A 21,843-nucleotide genomic window follows, 5' to 3' on the forward strand; every position below is an offset into this window, starting at 1 on the left:
GCCTCCTTCGGGACATCAGCAGAAAGTCCCCAGTGCTGGATTCTGCCAGAGCCTAAGAAGACACCCAAACCCTCTGATGCTGAACCGAGGCCTGAGACTCTGCTGACTTCGTGTGAGTTGGGCAGAGTTTACTTCTAGTGCACCCCACATCCAGACTCAAATTACCTAGTTGGTCTCTCTCTAACTCAATGGTTCCCTCCTCTGTTGAAGATTCTGATAGGCTGCCCACCCCCCTTAGAGAATGCTTGCAGAACCTTTGAGATGGTCCAGCGAATGTGAGCAACTGTCATGACTCAGAGTCAATGTTTTCTAGGACCTTGTTAAACGCAGGGAGGCCGGCGATGCGAGGTTATAGAACTCAGGGGCTGGATCGCTTCTCAGGAGGTCATAAAAAGTTAATTTTGCAATCCTTCTCTGGCTCCTGAGTTAAAAGAGCAGATTCAGAAAAGGCTGGGAGATGTTTCCAAGTCTACTTCTCAGTCAAATAAAAACTTGAGAGACTGGAAATGACCTTGGTAACCTCAGCAGGGACAATTGAGGATGAGGTACTACAAGTTGTAGTGAATCACAGGCTGGCTGGCTCCTGGTGTCATGGAGGGCCCCGGAGGAGGCAGGCCCTGTGTTTGTAGTGTGATCTGACAATATTCTGGTAACATGGAAGGAGACCAGAAGTTTCTGGGATGTCTTATCGTCAAAGGGAAACAAACTCTAGCCCTGAGAATCCAGGCCCAGCTCTGTGAGATGAGAAACGAGGCTGAGCCTTCTAAGGCAAGGCGTATTTAAGTCATATGTGGCTGCAATGCAGGGGATACATCTTCATGGTCTGTGATCTCAGAGTTCCAGGTCCATTTCTTACTCCCATTAAAATATAGACCAAGATACTTCGCTTCCAATCTGCAACAGGAACACCTAGGGTCAAGGTGGGGCACTGCCTACACCAACGGTTCTTAAAGCCATGGTTCTTAATTTGGTGGTGGTGGGGGGGACATAGGCTCCTTCAAGGATTTGACAAAAACTAGCAATTATCTCCCCAGAAAATTCATATATGTGCACATACAAATACACACAATTTTGTATCTAATGATGTTAACGGTCCTTAGAGACACTGAAGCCTGTACCCAGTATAAGACCTCAAACACTGGGTTTTGATCTTTAAGGAAACACCTAAACTAAATAATACTGCTAACAGCTCTCCCTCTAAAAAAATTTTTTTTGGCGTCAACTTATATATTTGCTGTCTCCTCTAAGCGTTGTGCTGTATTTCTATAGTCTTGTCTAGAACACCAGGGAATCCTCCTAATTGATTCCAACTCATCAGCTTTTGTGCAACTTCAAAAGGTTCAACATCATGGCTGGGAACACAGGCTTTTTGGGGGAATGAGAAAATCAGGATTAGCGTGGGAAACTTGTTTGCCATGCACTTTCCTGAACTTTTTACCCTTTAATGATGCACATTTCCCTCTTTGATTACATTTAAAAGAAAAAAACAAAATATCCCAAGAATTTCTGGATCAAACAGACCTGGTTTTGAGTCCTAGCTCCCCTGCTTGCCAGTTTATCTAGTTCCCTAGTTTCTTCATTGGAAAATGGAGTCCATTTTATGCCTCCTTTATGGGGCTGTTGTGAAGATTAAATGCAAAGTACTGAGCACTGTGGCCGGCATATAGGTGGGGTTCCATAGATATTTTCTGTAATTATAATATTCTGACTGTTTCTTGGTAACAGATCCTTGATTCTGGTCCAGGAATGGACAGCAGGGCTGCGGACATTCAGCCATAGTGGATTCACAAGAGCCTACCCGCTTCTCCTGACAGGCATTAATTACCTAACTGGGCAGCATGTGACTGTGTGAGTCATGGGGGGTTCTGAACTCAAAGGCAGCTGTGGTGCTGAGTCAGGGCTTGGCTGATGAGTGGAGCAGACACTGTCATGTGGAGAAGGCAGGCTGCAGAGCCAGCACCCTCTGTCACTCTTCAGGGCCAGCAACAGGGCTAAAGGGCAGGGTGGGTGACCCAGAAAGGTCTCAGGCTGGGGTCACTAACCCAGACACGTACAGAGCCAGGTCCACTTGTAAGCAAGCTGAGGTGCATGAAATGGTCTCTAAACTTGCATTCCTTTGAAGTAGAGACCAATCAACTAGGAAGACTTCTCATTTTCACAAAGAAATATGTGCTAAAAAACCCAAGCCCCTTGGTCTAATTTTTATTTTCTCCTTTTAATAGATTCATGGATCTAGAAAAATATTTCTCCACTATATAAAAAAAAACATAAAGCAAGAGCGTCACTGAATTCATCCTCGGTACTGGGGAGTGTTCGGGAGGGTGGGGGTCTGGTGAACGGGGCAGTGCCTGCCTCATTAGACAGCAGTCCTTACTCCACAGGGAGCTGCTGCCATGTGGGGAGGCAGATCCAGTACTGCCAGATCTAACCATGTTTCCAAGAGAAGCTAGAAATCTAGGTATTTTTTAAGGGTACCCCTGGTATTTAAGCCTTTCAGTATTTTCAAGATATGGTGGACTGAAAGGAAACATATCTATGGGCCTTATCAGGCCCTCAGGTTGCCCATTTATAACCTTTGGCCCAGGAGGTTGAAGGAGATGCTGCAGTGAAAGCAATGTGAAAAGACAGGTGCCTAGAGAAGTATCACATGTCCTCGTTTGCTGACTTTGCTGCCACGTGGCAACTCCAACGCCCTGGGCAAGAACACACTGCATGGATGAGATGCTCTGGCCAAGCCAAGGTCCCCTCAGACCCCTCTTACAGCTACACTGAATCCACGTTTCTCCCCTGAGTGTCAAGTTCCCATGTTCAGCTGCCAACTTACAATCTCCCCTTGGAGGCCTAACAGGCCCTCAAATTAACATGCCTGCATTGGCACCTGGCTTTGATTCCTTCCTTCACACCTGGTCCTCCCTAACCACACAAATGGCATCACTACTTCCCCGTCACTCGTGCTAAAAAGACAGAATTCTTCTTGTTCCTCACACTCTACACCCTACCCACCAGGAAGTCCTGTCAATGCCATGTTCAAAATAGATCCGAAACCTGACCCTCCCCACCACCCTCCATCACCTCCCCAGTCTAAGCCACCCTCCCCCCACCCCAGCCGAGATGGTACAATAACCTCTGAAGCGTCGACCTGCTTCTCTTCACAGCCTTTTCTCTTACAGTTACTTCTCCACGAAGCAGTTGGTGGGTTTTTAAAACACGCACATATAGATCAGATCATATGATCAAAGATCACATGGCTTCTCAAATACAAACCATTATAACCATGACTGTCAGGTCTTGAGAGTCTTCAACATCCCTGTGGCTCCTTCCTTTACTTCATTCAGGCTGCTGCTTGTGCCACCTCCTCAGGGAGGCCCTTGCTGACCGACCCCTATGGAGGCTCTCTCCCTTTCAGCCCCACCCCATTCAGCCCTGCACTCTATCCCTTAACTGACGCTTCTTTATTTTTCTCCTAAGCAATTACTACTAACTGGCGTTTCTGTTGTTATCTGTCTCCTCCCCTGGAATGTGAGCTAAATGATATCAGGGCTTTCGTCTCTTATTTTACAATGTATTCTTACACCTACATCTGTGCCCAGCATATAGTAAGTGCTCAGTAATTGCTGGGCTGGAGGAACTGACAATAGATCACTTCCGTATGTAAACTTCTAGTGGCTGACGCCAAGGTCTGACCCAGCTGCTTACTGGGAAGTCTACTCACTGATTGAGGAAGGCAAAGAGGTATCTCATGATGATCAGAGTGGTTTTGGGCAGAACCAGGAGGACTTTCCGGATGTGCAGAGCTCTCTCCTGCAGGTTGTCCATTGCTGAAAGAAGAAAGCCATGTGTTACTTCCACTGTGGCTGAGATCCCAGGGAGTATGGTAAGAAAAGCCTGCTACCGGCAGGTGTAATACAGAGAGCAGCCAGGTCAAGTCTATGCTACACTGGTGCACTGTACAAGGCATTTCATCCCTGTGGATTGGGGGGTAGGGGAATACATGCTGGCTCCAGACACTTACCGGTGCAGGACTTAAGCTCCTTGGGCACAGAAGGGTCTGGAGATATTCCCTAAGCATCTACCCTCTTATTAAGACAACCACAGACAAGGAACTATCCATAAACCTGCTATGACTGCTCGACACCCAGCCTTGGAAGGCATATGTATGGGGAGGGAGGGAGCCTGGGCAAGTCCTGTCCTGCCTGCTCTACCCATGCATCGCCTTATCCTCTGCACAAGTCTGGCTTAACTTCCCGTCCCTATCTGCAGTGCAGACGAGAAAAATGTGTCCAGAGACAAGCAATGGCTGCCCATGTTCATAGTGATATTTAGGAGAAAACCAAAGAAGTTCCCTGACTCTTGCTATGAACAGATTAATTACAGGTGTGGCCCCAGGCGAGTGGCCTCCATCATGGCCAGCTTCCCACTTCCTGTGGGCCGTGTGGATATTCTGAGTATCTTTTTGTAAAAAAGAAATGAGAAGCAGTGGAGGAGGAGCATTCTCAAGGGGAGAGTTGGGTAGCCAAGGTATCTCGTACTGTCTTGGTCGTCCCGGTCTACTTAAGATATTCGACCTAGGCCCAGTCTTAGAAAAAGACATGAAAACAGGAGGGATGCATGTACTTGCTCACCCACAGAACTCATTTCCACCAGACTCCCACAAATAGTGGGTCAACAAATAAAATAAGAGGCTCCTGAATGCTCAGGCCCTTTCCTCTCAGAATAACAGAGGACAGTGCTCAGGGCATATATGAGTCAAACTGGAAACTCGGGGTGGGGGTTGAGGGAAGGAGATCTTGGTGGATCTGGGGAAAAGGCTGGTTTCTCCATCCAAAAGGCACTGCCTTCTCCAGCCTCTGGAGCCACCAATCCAATGTGATGTGATTCCAGGATGACCCGGTATTAATGCAACTTCCCATGGATCGCTTTAGAGCAAGAGGCAGAGAACCTCGCAGGGGGATAAAATAGACCATCTCTCTGTGAAAATATATTGCTGCCTTTTAAAAAAATATATATTTTTATTGATTTTAGAGAGGAAGGGAGAAGAATAGAGAGATAGAAACATCAATGATGAGAATCATTGATCAGCTGCCTCCTGCACGCCCCCCACTGGGGATCGAGCCCGCAGCCCAGGCATGTGCCCCTGGCCGGAATCGAACCTGGGACCCTTCAGTCCGCAGGCTGACACTCTATCCACTGAGCCAAACCGGCCAGGGCTATTGCTGCTTTTAATGCCCAGAGGGTTTTTACTCCTAGAAGAACATGTATTAAAATATCCACCAGGTAAGCATGCCATGTGCAGAACAACACACAGGAAATAGTTGCAACACCTATGCTTTCTCCCTGTGTATCATGAAAAACACAAGCACTGATGTATCAGCTTCCCAAACTGAAAAGGACTATGTCTTATATATGAATATAAATGTAATTTACTGAAGACAAAGCCCAGAGAAGCAAAGGAATTTAAGGTGAATCAGAAAGAAAAAATCCAGGCATGCTAACTGAAATGTCATCCCCCCCGCCCCCGCCACCCCAAGGGATAAAGGAGTTTTGATGAGGAGGAAAAACTTCAGTGAAAAAAGAAAACATTACTGCAAAGCTTATGAGAAAAAAAGACCCTGTAGGAACTTCTCTGTTGCTACAAGATCCTCTGGCCCAGAGGCCAGTCTGAGGCCAAGACGGTACTTACTCACGCAGGCCATCAGGTCATGGAAGATGTCCTTGGGGAAGAGAGGGTGTTCCAGCCCCCGGAAGTAAAGCTTCAGGACGCCAGCTATGGAGTCCATGTCATGGTCATTCTGGTCCCCAGCCAGCGGGTCCTCTCCTGATAAGCAAACCCCCCAAAACCAAAAAGGGTGAGAGAGGTAAAACACGTAGGATGAAGCAGAGGTGGTGGGGGAGGGGTGACCTAGTCAAGTCCAGCATGGCGGCATGACAAGGGTGACCCAGGAACTGAATAAAGCAATGACTGCTTAGGCTCAGGGTCCGCGGGCCAGAGGAGTTCGATATGCTTGTGCCAGACTAGCTCAGGGACAGTCCCTATGGGCTGGGGATGGGGCACAGCAACTGGCTCTCTGAGAATCACGAAACCAGGCTGGGCCTGAGCTCCTGGGGGAGGAAAGTGAGGCCAGGGAGGCCAGCCCCTCTGCGCTGCTCGCACCCCTCCTGGCCTGCAACAAAGGACACCTACTTACGAGAGAACAATCATGCTGGAGCTCCCTATGGAAATTTCCTATCAGATGTAATTAGATTTAATGATTGGACCAACCTCAAATTGAAACTATATATATCCATTACAGCGACGGAAATTGCCAAAGCTTGCCCATTACCTTAATAGCCCACAGAATAATAAATGGGCTACGATGAACAGGCGCATTAGCCTTGATATTAACTACCACCAAAGGTTCCGGGTGAAGCCATAAACTGCCCAGACACCATGGTTAACTTCTTGGGTTTCGGCAGATCATCCCCAGGAAACAGGATGAATGGGGCTGAGAAGGAGGCAGCTGAGATGGACGCTGCCATCTCCCTGCGTATCTAGGGAGAAATGTCTTTAACAGAGCAGGTGCCGGGCTGAAGAGGGAGGCGAGCTGGCTTTCCAACCTCTGGGTACCTCTCAGGGAGAAGGAGTGGAGCCAATAGTCCGGGGGGCTGGCAGACATTTGGTCTTATCTTCCAGGCTGTTTTCTCACCTCTCTCAAAGGCGTTTTTGATGTCGTTCACTTCCACCTGGGATCCTGACACCCGGAAAATTCCTTCATGCTGCAGACCTTAAAAGTCAGGGAAAAGTGATCAAGAAAAAGCAAATGCACACAGCTCCAAATGCACACATGCCCGTCTCTGCCAGCCAGTGAGTATCTAAGTACCCTTTCTCCCTTCTTCAGGCCAACGGAGAAAACATGTGCAAGGATGCTGAAAAAGTCACTGGAATGAATATGAGGCATTAACGGGGAAAAAGCACTGAGTCAGAGACTTAAGGGAAGAAATCTCTACACCTGGCTCCATAGGGAGACTATGAGACGGGGACTTTCCTCAACCTTTGCCTCTGTTCCCATCTGCAAAGTGGGGAAGTGACCCTCTGGCACCTTCTTATCACCCAGGATCAGGAATAGGAACCTCAAGCATGGTAGGCAGGCCTTCAGATACCATCGGAGGAGTGTCAGAAGGTCTGAGATGACAATTATGCTTTAGTTGTTCTAATACTGTTTGGTGGCTCTAGGGCACAATGCTTTGAATACTTATGGGAAAGAGAGGACATGACAACAGACAAAATTGCCAGACACTGTGCTAGCCACTGGTCCTTGACTGCGGCTTCACACAGGAATGTTACACTGTGATAACGTACGTGAGAACTTTGTCGTCTTGGGTTAGAGTAGACATAATCATAGTAAAATAATGCATGCGTGGTGATTGCTAAGACATGCTTCATATAAATAAATCAACTGATTCTTTTATATGAAACAGTCATGTAAGTAAAGTAGGGGGGACCAGCAATCCCATTTTCTAGATGAGGGGACTGATAAGTCATAACCCGCCTTAGGTTGCCTAGGTGGTATGAACCAGAGCCAGGACAAACCCAGGCCTGCTAGCTACAAATGTGTACTCACTCCTGAAGGCCCAGCTTGTGGGGCCTACTAGAGTGGAAGTGAAGAGGACCAGAGCCATCTGTTAGCCTGAACATGGATACGGTTTGTAGAGAGCACCACACATGCAACCGCAGACCTGGTAAGGGATCCAGGAAGACGGCATTAGTGCTGGGCCCAGGGTTGGACTGAACTAGCGGCTCTCAGGCCTGCCCCACCTTTCTCGGGAGCCCTGTGTCTCAGTCTTTGTTCTGCAAAGTCTCTCTGTTATGGCACGATCCCTTGAAAATTTTGATGTCAGAGAAATCTCAAACAAATTTCTCTTTAGGAAAACAAAAGAGAATAATGCTACATTTTGCCCATTGTTTTAGGGCTACCTGGTGAGGGGTGACTGAATTCTATCAGCTAGACCAGTGGTCGGCAAACCGCGGCTCGCGAGCCACATGCGGATCTTTGGCCCCTTGAGTGTGGCTCTTCCACAAAAATACCACGTGCGGGCGCGCACGTACAGTACGATTGAAACTTCGTGTCCCATGCACAGAAGTCGGTTTTCGGCCTGGGCAAGTCTATTTTGAAGAAGTGGCGTTAGAACACTCAAGGGGCTCGCGAGCCGCCTGTGGCTCGCGAGCCGCAGTTTACCTACCACTGAGCTAGACCACTGGTGGTCCGTGAGGTCTGAAAGGTTGGCGACTGCTGAGCTCGACCTTGGGAGGTAAACCATATAGGCCAGGACTGAACTCCTGAATCCAACTGAAGCAATATTAAGAAGCAAGTAAGGGAAATTCAATTACAGGGCTTGTAACAGGACTTGAGTTCCCTGTTCCAAAGGAATCTCTAGAATAGCCTTCACAGAATGGGAAGCATGTTAAAACCCCTTTACCAATGTCATATCACCATATCAGTTACCAATAGGATGGAACAGCCACATACTGTTTAATCAGAAACAGTCAGAGACCCCGTGAGGTGTCAAAACCACAGTAGAATATGGATGTCATCTCAGGGACCAGGCTACACGGCGTGTTCTACTTGGTAAAGCCAACAACTTGCTTGATCATATCCATGATCTTTTTCATTTTTTCTTAGTATAAAGCCCATCAGACTTGGGCAAGTTATTTGGAAATGGCACAAAACCTTCCATTTTGGATCCAGCTGTCACTAAGCATTGTCCTCCTAGAGAATTCTTGCAACGATTGCTACAGCACCACCTCCTGCTCACGCCACTTTATTCCCTTCATCCTGACAATGATGGAGTTTTCCCATCCTGACTCAGTCTTGGTTGTTCCTGACATCCCTTCTCCTTCATTTTCCTGGATCACCCTTACCCACCATTTACAGATGAGCCTCAGATTTCTCATCTATATAATGGGGACTAAATATCTGCCTCCCAGGGGACATGAAAATAGTAAGAATGTGCAAACTGGTGGGCCACAAACACTTCAGAACTGACACAAGTGATCGACCCTATCCCCACTAAGTGCACATAAACAAAAATTTAATCATAGTTTCTAGGGAGTTTAGGGATATTTTGAGTCCCTATTTGGGGAAAAAGTTCAATTTAACTGAACAAATGTTTTTTTGGTTTTTTAAAATAGCTACAATGTACTTTTATTTTTCTTTCTTTAAATCAACAATATATTTATTTGTTCAATCCTGGAATACATATAAAATGGCTTCAGAATTGCTAGCCCATATCCCCATAAAAATAATGACCATTCATGTAGATAGCCAATAAAATATTAGCTTTTGAATTCATCCTTCCTATATCTCTTCTTGCAGAAGTGAGAGGACACATGTATATTCTTATACCCTCTTCTTTCTTGCATGAAAGGTAACATGCTTTATTATTTTTATTTTTTAACTTTTATTTTATTGGTTTGAGAATGAGAGAGGGAGAGGAGAGAGAGAAAGAGATTGATTTGTTGTTTCACTTATTTATGCATTCATTGGTTGCCAAGGATCAAAACCACAACCTTGGTGTATGGGGACGACTCTAACCAACTAAACAACACAACCAGGGTTAAAGGCAGCATGCTTTAGATACTCTTTTGCATTTTGCATTTGACAATATATCCTGGAAGTCTCTCCATGTCATTTCCTGGAGATCCTCCTCATTCTTTTTTGGTAGCTGTACAGTATTCCACTGCATGGATATACCACAGTTAATTCAACCACTTTTCTATAAAAGGCATTTAGGTTGTTTCTAATATTTTGTAATTACAAGTGATGCTGCAATAAATAAGCTTGTGCATATGTAGTTTTATGCTGTTGTGTATCTTTAGGGTAAATCCCATAAGGATTGCTGATCAAAAGACAGGTGCATATGCAATTTTGCCAAATTCCCCCCCAAAAGGGCTGTAGCAATTTTCATTGCCATCAGCAATATGCAAGCACACCACAGAAACATGCTAAGATACAATACCAAAACCCATCCACTTCTCAGCACTTCCACAGCTAACACCCTGGCCCAGACCACTGTACTGTCTTCCCTGGGCTACTGCAGTAGCCTCCTATAAAAAACCACTCCCTGTTCAGAATTCTCCAATAGCTTCCCACTCACTCAGAACAAAACCCAAACACCCACCCTAGCCAACGAAGCCCTGAAGTATGACCACTCTCCTCTCCACTCACTCTGTTCCAGCCACACTGGCCTCCTGTGTGCTGGCCCTTGAGAATGCCAAAGATATCTGCATTTGATGTTCCTTCTCCCCAAATACCCTCATGGCTCTGCTCCTTCAGGACTCTGCTCAAATGTCACCTTAGGTGACCCTAGGCTTTTCCTGACCCTGCCTAGAACAGTGGCCCCTCTCCATTCTCCATCCCCTTACCTCACTTTACTTTTCTTCATGACACTCACCAATACCTGGCATATTATATATTAATTTATTTATGGACTATACAAGTGATCATTTATTTATTTGCCCTTTAGTAGAATATAGGGCTCATGAAGAAAGGAACTTTTTCTTGGCACACAATGAGCAACCAATGTATATGTCTGTTGAATGAATGAATGAATGAATGAATGAATGAATAGAATGCATGGATGAATAAATAGGAGTGCAGACACTCTTCTTATTGTCCTTTAGGCACAAATAATTCTTCCTCCCATGAACTTAGTTTGGACTTATCTTTGCCAATTGCTTGACCATTAATCATTACTATCTTGTGAAATTTCTTATGCTGCCGTTCTGAATTACTAAAGCTTATCTCTTTTTAAGTTTTCACTTGCTCATTTATTTTCTCCCGACTGTATCATAAAACCAGGGAAAGACAGCAACAGTGTATTGTCCCTGTTTCTGTTTTCCTGTTTGGCAATGCATGGCGCCCTGCATGAATCAGGGGCTTGATAAATATTTGTTGACTGTTCAATAGTGATGTAAAATGCTGTTACTTCAAGTGAATAGAGATAAGATGAAAAAGTGTAGCTGATTAGAATGGGGTAAGTTGTAGGCATGCTAACATAATTACTATTTCAAAAATGAACCCAAGCAATGTCTCAGTTTATCAGGAAGAGGAAGGAGACCAGCAATTATCTACACATCTCCTTGGCTCCTAGAGGGTCATTCTGTCTTTTTTTTCCCCATAACTAGACAGGACAGCACCTAAAAACAGTTTCTAATGCCTAGTTCCTAGAAATCTTCATGGTGCTAGCTCAGATATCTGTGCTCTATAAACACTCGTACACTTAGAAGATCAATTCTCTGGCAGTTCGCCTCTATCCCTAAATTCTGTCCAAGCAACCAAGGACTGATGAAGAAGGAATGGAGTTTCTGAGACTGAGCTTTAAGTAGAAGATAGCGTGATTTGACTCGGGGCAAGAAGGAGCCAGTCATGACCGACTCTCAAATGTGGGCTACAACTTTAAGACCAGCTTCTAACTGCGCTCTTGGTGAGGCTGTATACAGTGAGACCAAACAGAACAAAACCTGAATGTTTTTAGTAATCAATGCAACATTACAAAAGGAGCTGTTTGCAAAGCAGTCTGATGCAAAACGCCAATGTGGCATAACGGTGAAGGCTGTGCAGTGGGAGATACTGACACGTGGAAAGATGGTGAGCAATGGTGAAACTACCGGCACACACCATGCCAGCTGTACTAATTCACATAACAGCTGTAATCTAAAACTCACTCACAAGCTAGAAAAGGAAGTGTGGTAAATGGCTGAGGCCTTCTGGGTCAAAACATGTGATGTCTTTCTCTCAAGGTCTATGTGTGGCCATTCTGAAGTAGAAAATGCTACATGAACAAATACGATTTTATTCCTCTTCTGAGAATGTCAGGATGGGAAGTCAGTCTCTACGCTTACTGCTGAAAGAATTCCTGGAAGTTCTTCCCGACTTTGCAAATATGAGCAAGGCCAGCACCCTGCTTACCATGTCTGCTGATAAACCGGATACAGCTTTCCACCACCAGAGGAATTGCCTGGCTGGAATCCTGAAAAGCCAAAGAGAAACACGTTAGGATCTCTAAACAGGGATAGCCCAGGGTCAGAGAAAACGGGACCAAGTGTGAGGAACTTGTCTCAGCTGGTCAGTGGCTGGTCCACAGAAAACTATCCGGCTTCTCTGCCCTTTAGGCTCCAGAGCTCATACACAACAATCTGCTTAGAATGTCATACAGATGCCTTAAGTCCAGCATGTCCTACATGAAACCGATCATCTTTTATCCCAAATCAGATCCTTACCTTCAGCCATCCAATCAATACATTTTTGTCAAGTTTGCCTCCTAAATATCTCTCAAATCCATTCCCTTTTCTCCCTCTCTTCTGCCACCAACCCAGTCCAATTCATCATTTTTTCAATCCCCACCCTTCTTGTCCTCCAAACCATGCTCTTCTTCCTTTATATAGTGGTTAGGTGATCTTTAAAAGTTTACTCTCTAGGCTAAACTCTTTGAAGGCCTCCTGCAGGCCTCTCAGATGTCAGTCTTTGCCATTTTGCTATACAACCCTGAAATTTATTTAACTTCTTTGGACATCAATTTCATATCTTCACACTAGGGAGGGGATTGGTGGTGAGGAGAGTAATATTTCCTATTGGCACATAAACATTAGTATTGAGCATTTACAGAGGAACTCATAGATGTGTTGGGCCATGTACTAAGTGCTTTAGATGAATTGGTCCTGGTAACAACCCTAGGGGGTATATATTATGATTATCCTAATTTCACAAATGAGAAAAAAAAGGCTTAGCAAGATGAAATAGCTGCTTATGGTGACATAGTAGCTAAGTGGCAGAGCCAGGATTCAAACCCAGGTATTCTCCTTCTGAGACTGAACCTATTTCTACCACCCATACCACATCCTAGGAACTCAGCAAACATTGCCAGGTACACATACCAAATATTGTAAAAACCAGTAGGGTTTTGTAATGCAACTAAACACACAATGGAGAAAAAAGGGATCAGGCAGAGGGGTCCCTAAACCTAGTTAGAAAGGGCTGTAGATGTTTAGAACAGAGACTGTACTCTCGAGTGGGATGGGCCCTGTGGCTTCTGCCTCTTTCCCAGTTGGCCTGTACCCTTCCCTGGCTTTGAATTTCCAACTATAACCATGGGGCCTGGCCACTTTAGGGAAGTAGCTGGGCCTCACGGAGAAGTTAGGGTGAGAGAGGAGCTGGCATGGCCTCTAGCTCCCAAGCTTATTGGGAACCCAGGGAGCTGCCAAAGGGAGTACTGCGTGGGCTAAGGCAGAGCTGCAGTCAGGAAGGTCTTAGTGACCCCCAAACCCATCTGCTTCCCCCAGCTTCCCAGCTGCAGTAGCCAGTGTCTGCCCTCTTGCTGCCATACTGACTTCTGCCAGTCAACCTGGCTGATTTTAGAGTTAAAATCCTTGTCAGTTCTTCTATACTCCAATGAAGAAACTATTTAAAACAAAAAAAACACCAAACCCCCCCATTTTGAGAAGTGTTTTTATGTTTATAAGTGTTACATTTATTTACAAAGAGTAGTAGCAGTGATATGAGGATAGTGATATGAAGGTTTGCAAAGTTTTTCTGGTTCTAGATTTACAAAGACCCAGAGGGAGGGAAGCTCACAAAGATCACAAAGTTGCTGGCTTCAACAAGCTGAGAACAACATTTTGCCTAGACTTGCAGGTAGTTAAAGGAAAGTATACAGGGTTGCAGAAAGCAAGGATTAAAGACATTAACCTGCATGTCCACAGTCAACAGGACAGGAGTGTGTCAGAAGTAGCTCAGGGAGGTAATCTGTGGGCAGACAAGAGGGGGCCAGAGGTGAGCTGCCTCACTGTGGAAGAGTATTCTCCTGGGCCATACTGCTCCAATGGGGCCTAAGGAAGAGTCCAGGGGGAGCAAAACCTGGACGAAGGCATGAAGGCTTCAGACCCTCCTAAGGGGCCTCAAAAACTCACTTCACCAACGATTTTGCATACAGCGGGCCAGGCAGTCTCTGTGTGTGTCTTACTCAGGGTCTGTCTCTCCTGTTCTTCTTCTCTCCTTCCCTCCTCCAACATTAGAATCCACCCCAGCTTAATTCTTTTATTTAGAATATTTTTGGTCCTTTAATTCCAGGGTTGGAAGGGGATTTTAAAGGACAATTGGTCCATATCCCCATTCAATCACATTAAGGGAACTTTAAACCGAAGGGAGAAAAGTAGCAGGCATAACTGGAAATAACAGTAAAGCAGCAGTCCGGTGGTTTGCAGGAGTGAACCATCAGGAAGGTGGACAGATAATGTCAAAATAATTCCTTGTCTGGCATAATTTGCCATGAGTGAGAGTTAGGATTTTGTCGGGTACTGATCTCTGTTACATTTGTTAGCTTTCCTTTTTCACTAAGGGAGAATATACTACTTAACGACATAATAGATGTGGGTAATGAGAAGAAAAGAGGCGCCAAGGATAAAATTTGGGACTTCTGGGGCTGTGAAGAATGGGGGGTCCCAATAAGAGAAATAAAGACATTAGGGGAGGTGCTACGGTAGTTAAAACATGATGGGGAAGGTGAGAGACTGATGCTATCCCATGAGGGTGGGAGGTGCTATCTTGACCCTCAAGCAGCAATGTCCAGCAACCAGTTGGGAGTCAGATCCAAGACCAGGCTGACATCACGGTGGAACAAGTGGGAACTAAAGAAAGGAGAGAAAGGTTCACTAAGGAAACAAAGTGACAGGGGAAAGACTATGGAGAGAAATAAGAGGGCCAAGCCTCGGGAAATGCCTGAATGCAGAGGACTGGAGAAAGAAGGGCCACCAAGGAAGATATGGAAGCCACAGGAAAGAGGAAACGCTGGGCTAAGGGGAGCAGGGAGAGTTTGGAAGCAGCAGTTGAGGTATCTCTTTTTGAAGAAAAGTCTGAGATGGTTTGAACCTAGGGTCAAAAATGACTGGAACCCATTAGGGACTCTCAAAAAACAAAAGCTACCAGATTCATCCTCTTGTTTGGCTGATTTGCAATACACAAACAAATAATTATTTATTCCCTGGTTACTTACAAGAATGCTCATCATCCAAATTACTTACTATTACCCTCATGACTATCAGAAAAACGCTTTATTAATCCACCATTAGATTTGAGCTGTTGGACAAAAACTGGGGCAGCAGAATGAAAATAAGGTCTTTATTTGATTGGGGCTTTTGGTGTATCCTGGAACTTTTATGCAAATCTAGCAACAGGCAAATATGCTTGGCCTGCAACTGCTTAGGTGCAACAGGATGCAAGCCAGATGGGTGCCATTCCTCTCCATGGCGAGTCCAACCAGGTGTGCAAACCACTGCCAAGCAGTGGTGGTCTATGGCACTCCTGCAGCCAGAGTGGAGGTGTGGAGCCCTTGGGCATACTCTCTATCCATGAGTAGGAGGCCCAGTTTTAGTCCAGGAACTGAAAGGAACAAGCTTCGAGTTCAATCCTATTCTTAAGTGTTTAAGGGGAAAAAAGGTTTGCTTTCTCTTTAAGAGATCCACTGATAATTTTAAATGCATTAAGTTATCCCTGGGAGTCAATCCATTCTTCTTGTTTTAAATGAAATTATGGCAGAAAAAGGGAAGAAGAAAAAAATTAAAGGAACAGGAGGAAAGAGAATTGCAATGAACTTTCTATAATTTTAAAAATATGTAATTGTATCCAATGGTGGTCTCATTAAAATGAGATCCAAAGCAGAGAAGGCAAAACAAAACAAAACAAAAACCAACAGTGACAGCAAAGCTAAGACAAGGGAGGGCTATGTCATCTGGGTCCCCCAGCTGGATGACCCAGCCAGCCAGAGCCGTCAGATCGGCTGAAGACCCTGCTGGGCTGCCAACACCACAGAAACGAGGTGGCCTCTATATTCGATTATCTCCCTGTGGCAACAGTCACTGTGATTTACCTAAAAAGATTTTTTAAAGCCTGGATCAGCTTTCCCCTGAGTCTATACAAAGACATTTCTAAGCTTTTCTCACCTCCTCCCTGCTAACTGCCTACTACATAGCTGGTATGAGCTTAGGAGATACAAAATAATTTCAGTATTTGCCATGAAGAATAAATTAGGAAGTCAAATTTGCTACTGCAAAACACAATTCAATTAATTTTTTAAACAAGCCCAAATGCTGTTTAGATTATATTATCCGTTGATGTAGATTATCCATCCACTGCTTTCTAAGATCTCCCCTAAATATAGGTATTTATAGCTAGCTGCCCAGTGTCGGATTTTAATCCAACACTGAAGATCATGCACAAAATTGCCTGCCTATCAATCCTAGGTCAGACTTATCTTTGCATTTTTAGGATGTCTTAGAAATATACCTAGGATGACCACACCACTAGAAACAAGTATCTGCAAACATAAAGCAAGAGTGCCTGGCATGGGTGATTGGCTGCTGGGAGCTTCTGCCCTATTGGTACAGATGTACGAAGTGTGAGGCCTCTCTCCTGGCCTTCGGAAGGACTGACACCAGGGCAGTTCTGGCACAATCTGCTACAGTCAAATCAAACGTCACTATGTAAGATGAACAAATCAGAAAGATCATGGCCACTCTAGCTAAACAAACTAAATCAATGAAGTAGCCATAATATTAAACACTAGAGGCCCAGTGCATGAATTTGTGCCCGGGGTGGGGTCCGGGCGGCCCACCCTGATCAGGGCCATTGGGGCTGGGCCGGCCAAGGGGAGGGGCCGAGGTAGTTGGCCGGCTGGCTCCACCTGACTGATGGGGGTGGGGGTGGGGGGGCAATTGGGGGCGTGGCCGGCCGGGGGGAGGGGCCGCGGGAGGTTGAGTGTGGGGGGGTCAATAGGGGCTCCCCGATTGGCTGCCGCACTGCGCATCATAGCGACTGGTAATTCTGGTTGCTTGGCTTTTATATATATAGATGCTATGACTACATGGTACATTCCAAACACAGACATGAAGTCAGATAAGTGCCTGTCTTGCCTACGGTGGAATTCCATAGATGTCAATGGGAGATTATCATTTTCACACCAGACCAGCCTGGCTCTTGCTGGGCTCTTACCTGCTTCCTCACGGTTGAGCTGCGCCTGTGGTTGACCCCATAGGATCAGAGAGGACCAATCCAGCAAAAGGGAGGAAAAAGAAAATGGGGTTAAAAACAGTCTGTTCGGTGGTTAATGAAACAAGTCACATTATTCTGCTAAGACCCAGAATTGGCTAAAAGACTTGATAAGTTACTTTCCAAATAAAACCCATTAAAGCTCTTTTCACAAACGTACAGAGTTTCTGCTTTTAATGTCTGTCACCATTCAAAATCTGAATAGAAGGGAATTGATTCAATTTGCAGTAAAAAAATATTTGGGGTTGACAGTAAGATCTCCCTGCAAGGAAACACTAGCAAACACCAAAGGAGGCTACAGATTTCTCTCTTGGAAATACTTCGGCAAAAGAGAGAGAGCAATTTTTCTTTAAAAATTTAGAGGGTAGAGTGTCCAGATTGGAAGGAACCTTGGGGATCCTCTAGCTGTGTTTAGCCTCAGAAGGCTTTCTCCAAAGGAATCTCAGAGGCACAGTGCTCCAAGGAACAGAAGCAGTGTTGCCTTGTCTGACTGAAGGTAGGGGCCAGGGCCTAGCTACTGGGCTCCCTCTGCCCCTTTCATCAGGCTGAACCTCATGAGCCTCTCTGGAACCCTAGAGCTCCTCAGATCTAGTGCAATGCTCTTGTCTCATAGATGAGAAAACTGGAGTTCAGAGAAGCAAAAGAGCGGCCCAACGTCACACAGTGAAATAACACAGCATAAGGGAATTCAACTTATACTAAGACTATATCACCATGAAGATACACTCCACAGAATTCTATTATCCTGGTTCCCTCCAGTTATCAAGATTAATGGAACCTTTATTGTAATCCACAATGACAAAACGATGAAAGCCAAATGAAGCTATTTCTAAATAACGAGCCTATGATTGTAAATGGCCTCATGATCATTGTGTGTGTTGGCAGATATAAGTGGTTGATATAATGGGCTAACCCAGGGTCTCTAAGGAGTCCGACCATTAAAGCTCTTTCTCCAGTTAAATCAGCACATTTTTAGGCATCTGAGAACTGTTGGCTGAATGAATGCCTTGCTCTCTGCCAGCTCACGAGTTTTCTCATAGCAGCTCCATCACTGGGAGGGAAAATATTTGGCTGGGGTGGGGAAGGAAGGGGAAGGTGGAGAAAGATTGGGAGGGTTGCATACTTGTAGACCAGGCCAGGATTTCTATCAATGCTGTTTGGCAAGACTACGCAATGTAATATTTCAATATCCAACAACAGCCACTAATAGGGGCTGTCATCTTTTCTCAAATGCTATCTCCTGATCTTCCTTCTCAGGGTCAGAGACTTTCCAAAACCCACATGGTTAAGTCTAGCAGCTGAGGTTAGGTTACCAGGATCCTCCCTCCAGAGTGGAACATTTCTTTTCCTTGCAATGTAGTGGCTTCTGGGATTATTTCAGCAAATGATAACTCCCCATCCCTCAGTTCTGCTCAGGTCTTTTCCTAAGTCCCAGCAGATCCCACTTCCATTTGGGGCCAGGTGGTGTCAGCAAGGCAAAGGGAAAAAGCAACCTCTGCCCTGGGCCACTCCTTTGCAAAGCCATCTGATGCCTTTGAAAATCCATGCCTTGGCTCTTTATCAGGCTGGGATCTCCCTAACCCCAGGCCTGTTCCCAGGTCTGTTCCCAGATCGTCCCAAGTCACACCTACCTGGCCAGACTGCAATCTGTCCTCTGACCTGTTGGAAAGACAAAAGCAAAAAGCACATGTTGAAGCAGAGGGTGAAAGAGTGAGACTTGCTTCTGGGAATCACATGTCTGCCCGTCTCCCCAGAGAACCTGCATTAGTATCAGAGCGTGACCAGCCTTCAATGCAAACGAGAAGAGGAGCTTCCAGAGCCCCTCCTTTCTGGGCCAGGGCTGTTTCTGATACTTGTTCCCAGGCCAAGGCTGCAGGTGTCCCTAAACCTTAGGTTTGCCTACTCTGCTTCCCAATGAGGTGGATTTAGGAGAACAACAGCAAGGCAGCCACACGTTAGAGAACCTTCCTGTAGATGAAATTTAGCTTCTCTTCTGTGTACACTGTGTGTGTGTGTGTGTGTGTGTGTGTGTGTGTGTGTTGAGGAGTGAGGAGGAAGGGACAGTGAAGGTATGAAAGTTCTAGTTTTAAATTCATACTAAATTCTCCTGTTAGGTTGGGCTGGGGTGGCAAGAGAAAAATGAGATTCAACACTGACACTGTTATAAAACTGTGGTTTCTCAATTCAGAAGTGGATCCTAATATTAAGTTTAATGGGTCACAGTCAGTTTTAAAACATGGGATTGAAAATCTCAATGTTCATAACATTTTAAAAAAATACAATGCATGTGTGCATGGGCCATGATACACTTGATGTTGCTCTCTTTAGGTCCACCGTTAACCACGCCTGGTCCGTATTAGACCCCTATTAGATAAACCAGGGAAAACCCAAGCAGGCCCGGTGTGGAGAAGCTCCCACACTCCTCATCTGTGCTCCTGGAAAGGCAACTCCAAGGGCTGAGAGAGGGCAGGGCTTTTTCTTGCCTTTAAAGGTTGCTAATTGTTGATTACAGTTCAGCTCATCTTGAGAAACACCCTCCCCCACCCTAACAGCCTCTCATTACTAAAGGCTCAGCTTTCATCTGCAAAAATATTATTCTGAGCCATTATTTTCAACATCTGGCCCATTTCCACTCTGGAATATTCATACACATCAATTATCTCTCTGTGGCAGGAACAAGGGGCTCTTGTGTTATGGTGACAAATACATACAGAAGGCAGGGGCATGACGACTTGCACACAGGAAGATCTATAGCTGTTTTTTTCCTTACTGCTAGAACTTGTCATATTCAGATGAAGGCAATTTGCAGCACTAATGAATGGTCACCAACCTTCGCCCCTCCATAGCAGCACATTTGGTGCATGCGCAAATCCATTCTCTCTCACACACAGGCTCCCCCCAACCCCCACCAGGCCCTGTTCCCCATCTCACTTAAGGGCTATGCTTCAATTATCTTGGCAAAAAGAAATCATGGTTAAAAACTTGCTCCGAATAGTTCTGGGCTTTCTTTCCTCTGATTCCCCATGGAGCAATCTCATAACCCAAGAGTAAAGATTTTCTATCAGCAAAGTTTGGATCTCAAAGCCCAAATCTGTTCAGCATGAGTCTCTTGGGTGGTGGGGAGGAAAGAGAACAGAAGTTACCTAATAGGCTTTCTTCACATAAAAGAAAATGCCCGAAAAAAATCACAATGTCAAAGACATGAGAGATAAAAGAACCATCTGGGGGAATTGTCCAGGGCAGGAGAAGGACAGGGCGCAAAAGATGGGTAGGAGGCTCTGGTAAGAAATGCAGAGCTCTGATTCCTGGGGCCAATGAGCCAATGAATGCTGTGCACTTTCCTATACTGTGCAGTGTCTGAGGAGTGCTCAGATTTTATTTTACAAGGTTGGACTTTGTGCCAGTACAGGTTTGCCTTTCACTGGTGTTGCCACAAATGCCCCGTAGGCTCCCATTTCCCATCTTTAAGTGAGATTAGTGGGGCAGGAGGAGGGGCCAGCATTCAGAGGCATCCCCAACCTGGGAATCCCATTAATCATAGGATGCTGAGAGACCTGGGCAGGGTGCCAAGAACCCCAGGGAAGCTTCTCTTTCAACCTTCGCCTTCTGTTTGACAGCTGAGGAGAAAAAGTCCAGAGTGCCAGTCCCATTCTCTGCCTTGCTACTTCCCAGGGTCTGGTTAAAATCATACTATGAGACGAGACCATCCATTCAGCACCTTGGCCTCAGCTGGGCCCAGGCAGAGAGAGGGCTGCCATGTAGCATCAGGGCTGCTCAAAGCAGAAGGAAACTGATGCTCTACTGTGACGCTACAGAAAGAGCAGTCTGTCCATCACTGTGCCTTTGAAACCCCTCTCTTCTCCTCGGAGCAGCCGGGCAGCTCATCTCCCAGCTCTCTCCCTTCTTGCTCCAGCCTCAGTCCTGCCACAGAGGAGCTGAGAGTTTTCACAAAGTGTCTGGAGAGTAAGTAACTTCTCAGCCTTTCACTCAGGTCACAGCAGAGGAGGCGCAGGAAGGGGACTGAGTAGAGAGCAGGCACGCTCCATTTAAACAAATAGACGATGCACATTAGTGCTTCATTAAGCACCGGCCTGTTCCCATTATTCAAGCAGCCATCTGGGGAGTGTGCTTCCACATCACAGGCTAGAAAAAGAAGTGCATTCACACAACCAGACCAGGGCTGGCTTAGGGTGGAGGCTCAGCAATACCGTCCAGGGCTTGGTCTTCCCCTCAATGCAAACCTCCAGCAGCGCCCCCACACTCACTTTCTCCCAGGGTTTTCTGGAGAAGGTCGTGCTTGGCTTGCAGCTTGGTAATGAGGTTCCTGCCCTCCAGGTACTCCTTCATTTTCTGTAGGGGAGGAGGAGGAGAAAGAGCAATCAGACTCCTGAAGAAAAAAAAAATCACAGATGTGCAGCTGTACAATCCCCTTTGCAGAGAGCACTTGGTTTCTGACCCAATTTCTACCAGGTTCATTGCTTATTACTTTACGGCCCAATCATCTGGACAGCTGCTGATTTTCATGGGAGTTCTGCATTGGCCAGTGTAAGAAACTGTCTTCTACAGCCCCTCATTCATCTCTTTCAGTTCCACTGAAGAGGAGCAGGGGGTGTAGGGACTGACTGAGCCTGGTCTTCTTGGTGTGAGGACACACATCTGCCACTGGTCACCTTCACTGACATCCAGCCCTGCCCCTCCCCCCAGCAGGGTGCATTCCATCACACCAGGAGCAATGCCAATGGCAGGCGCAGCCCCCACCCCAGCTGCA

At 45.9% G+C, this 21,843-nt stretch overlaps 1 protein-coding gene across 7 annotated transcripts in view; it reads right to left on the reverse strand.

Annotated features, from left to right (window-relative positions):
- The window catches only part of SRGAP2 (SLIT-ROBO Rho GTPase activating protein 2), a 250,759-nt gene that overhangs the window by 17,979 nt on the left and 210,937 nt on the right, over positions 1-21,843 (reverse strand). For all 7 annotated transcript variants that reach the window (XM_079760402.1, XM_079760399.1, XM_079760401.1 and 4 more), the window contains exons 11-17: positions 21,341-21,425; positions 18,707-18,734; positions 17,019-17,043; positions 11,946-12,006; positions 6,684-6,761; positions 5,681-5,815; positions 3,713-3,818 (exon numbers count right to left, since the gene is read on the reverse strand). In XM_079760402.1, the coding sequence (XP_079616528.1) occupies positions 3,713-3,818; positions 5,681-5,815; positions 6,684-6,761; positions 11,946-12,006; positions 17,019-17,043; positions 18,707-18,734; positions 21,341-21,425 (518 nt within the window). The remainder of the gene's footprint in view (positions 1-3,712; positions 3,819-5,680; positions 5,816-6,683; positions 6,762-11,945; positions 12,007-17,018; positions 17,044-18,706; positions 18,735-21,340; positions 21,426-21,843) is intronic.

This window comes from Cnephaeus nilssonii (assembly GCF_951640355.1).
Source record: "Cnephaeus nilssonii genome assembly, chromosome: 21".
Classification (NCBI taxonomy): Eukaryota; Metazoa; Chordata; class Mammalia; order Chiroptera; family Vespertilionidae; genus Cnephaeus; species Cnephaeus nilssonii.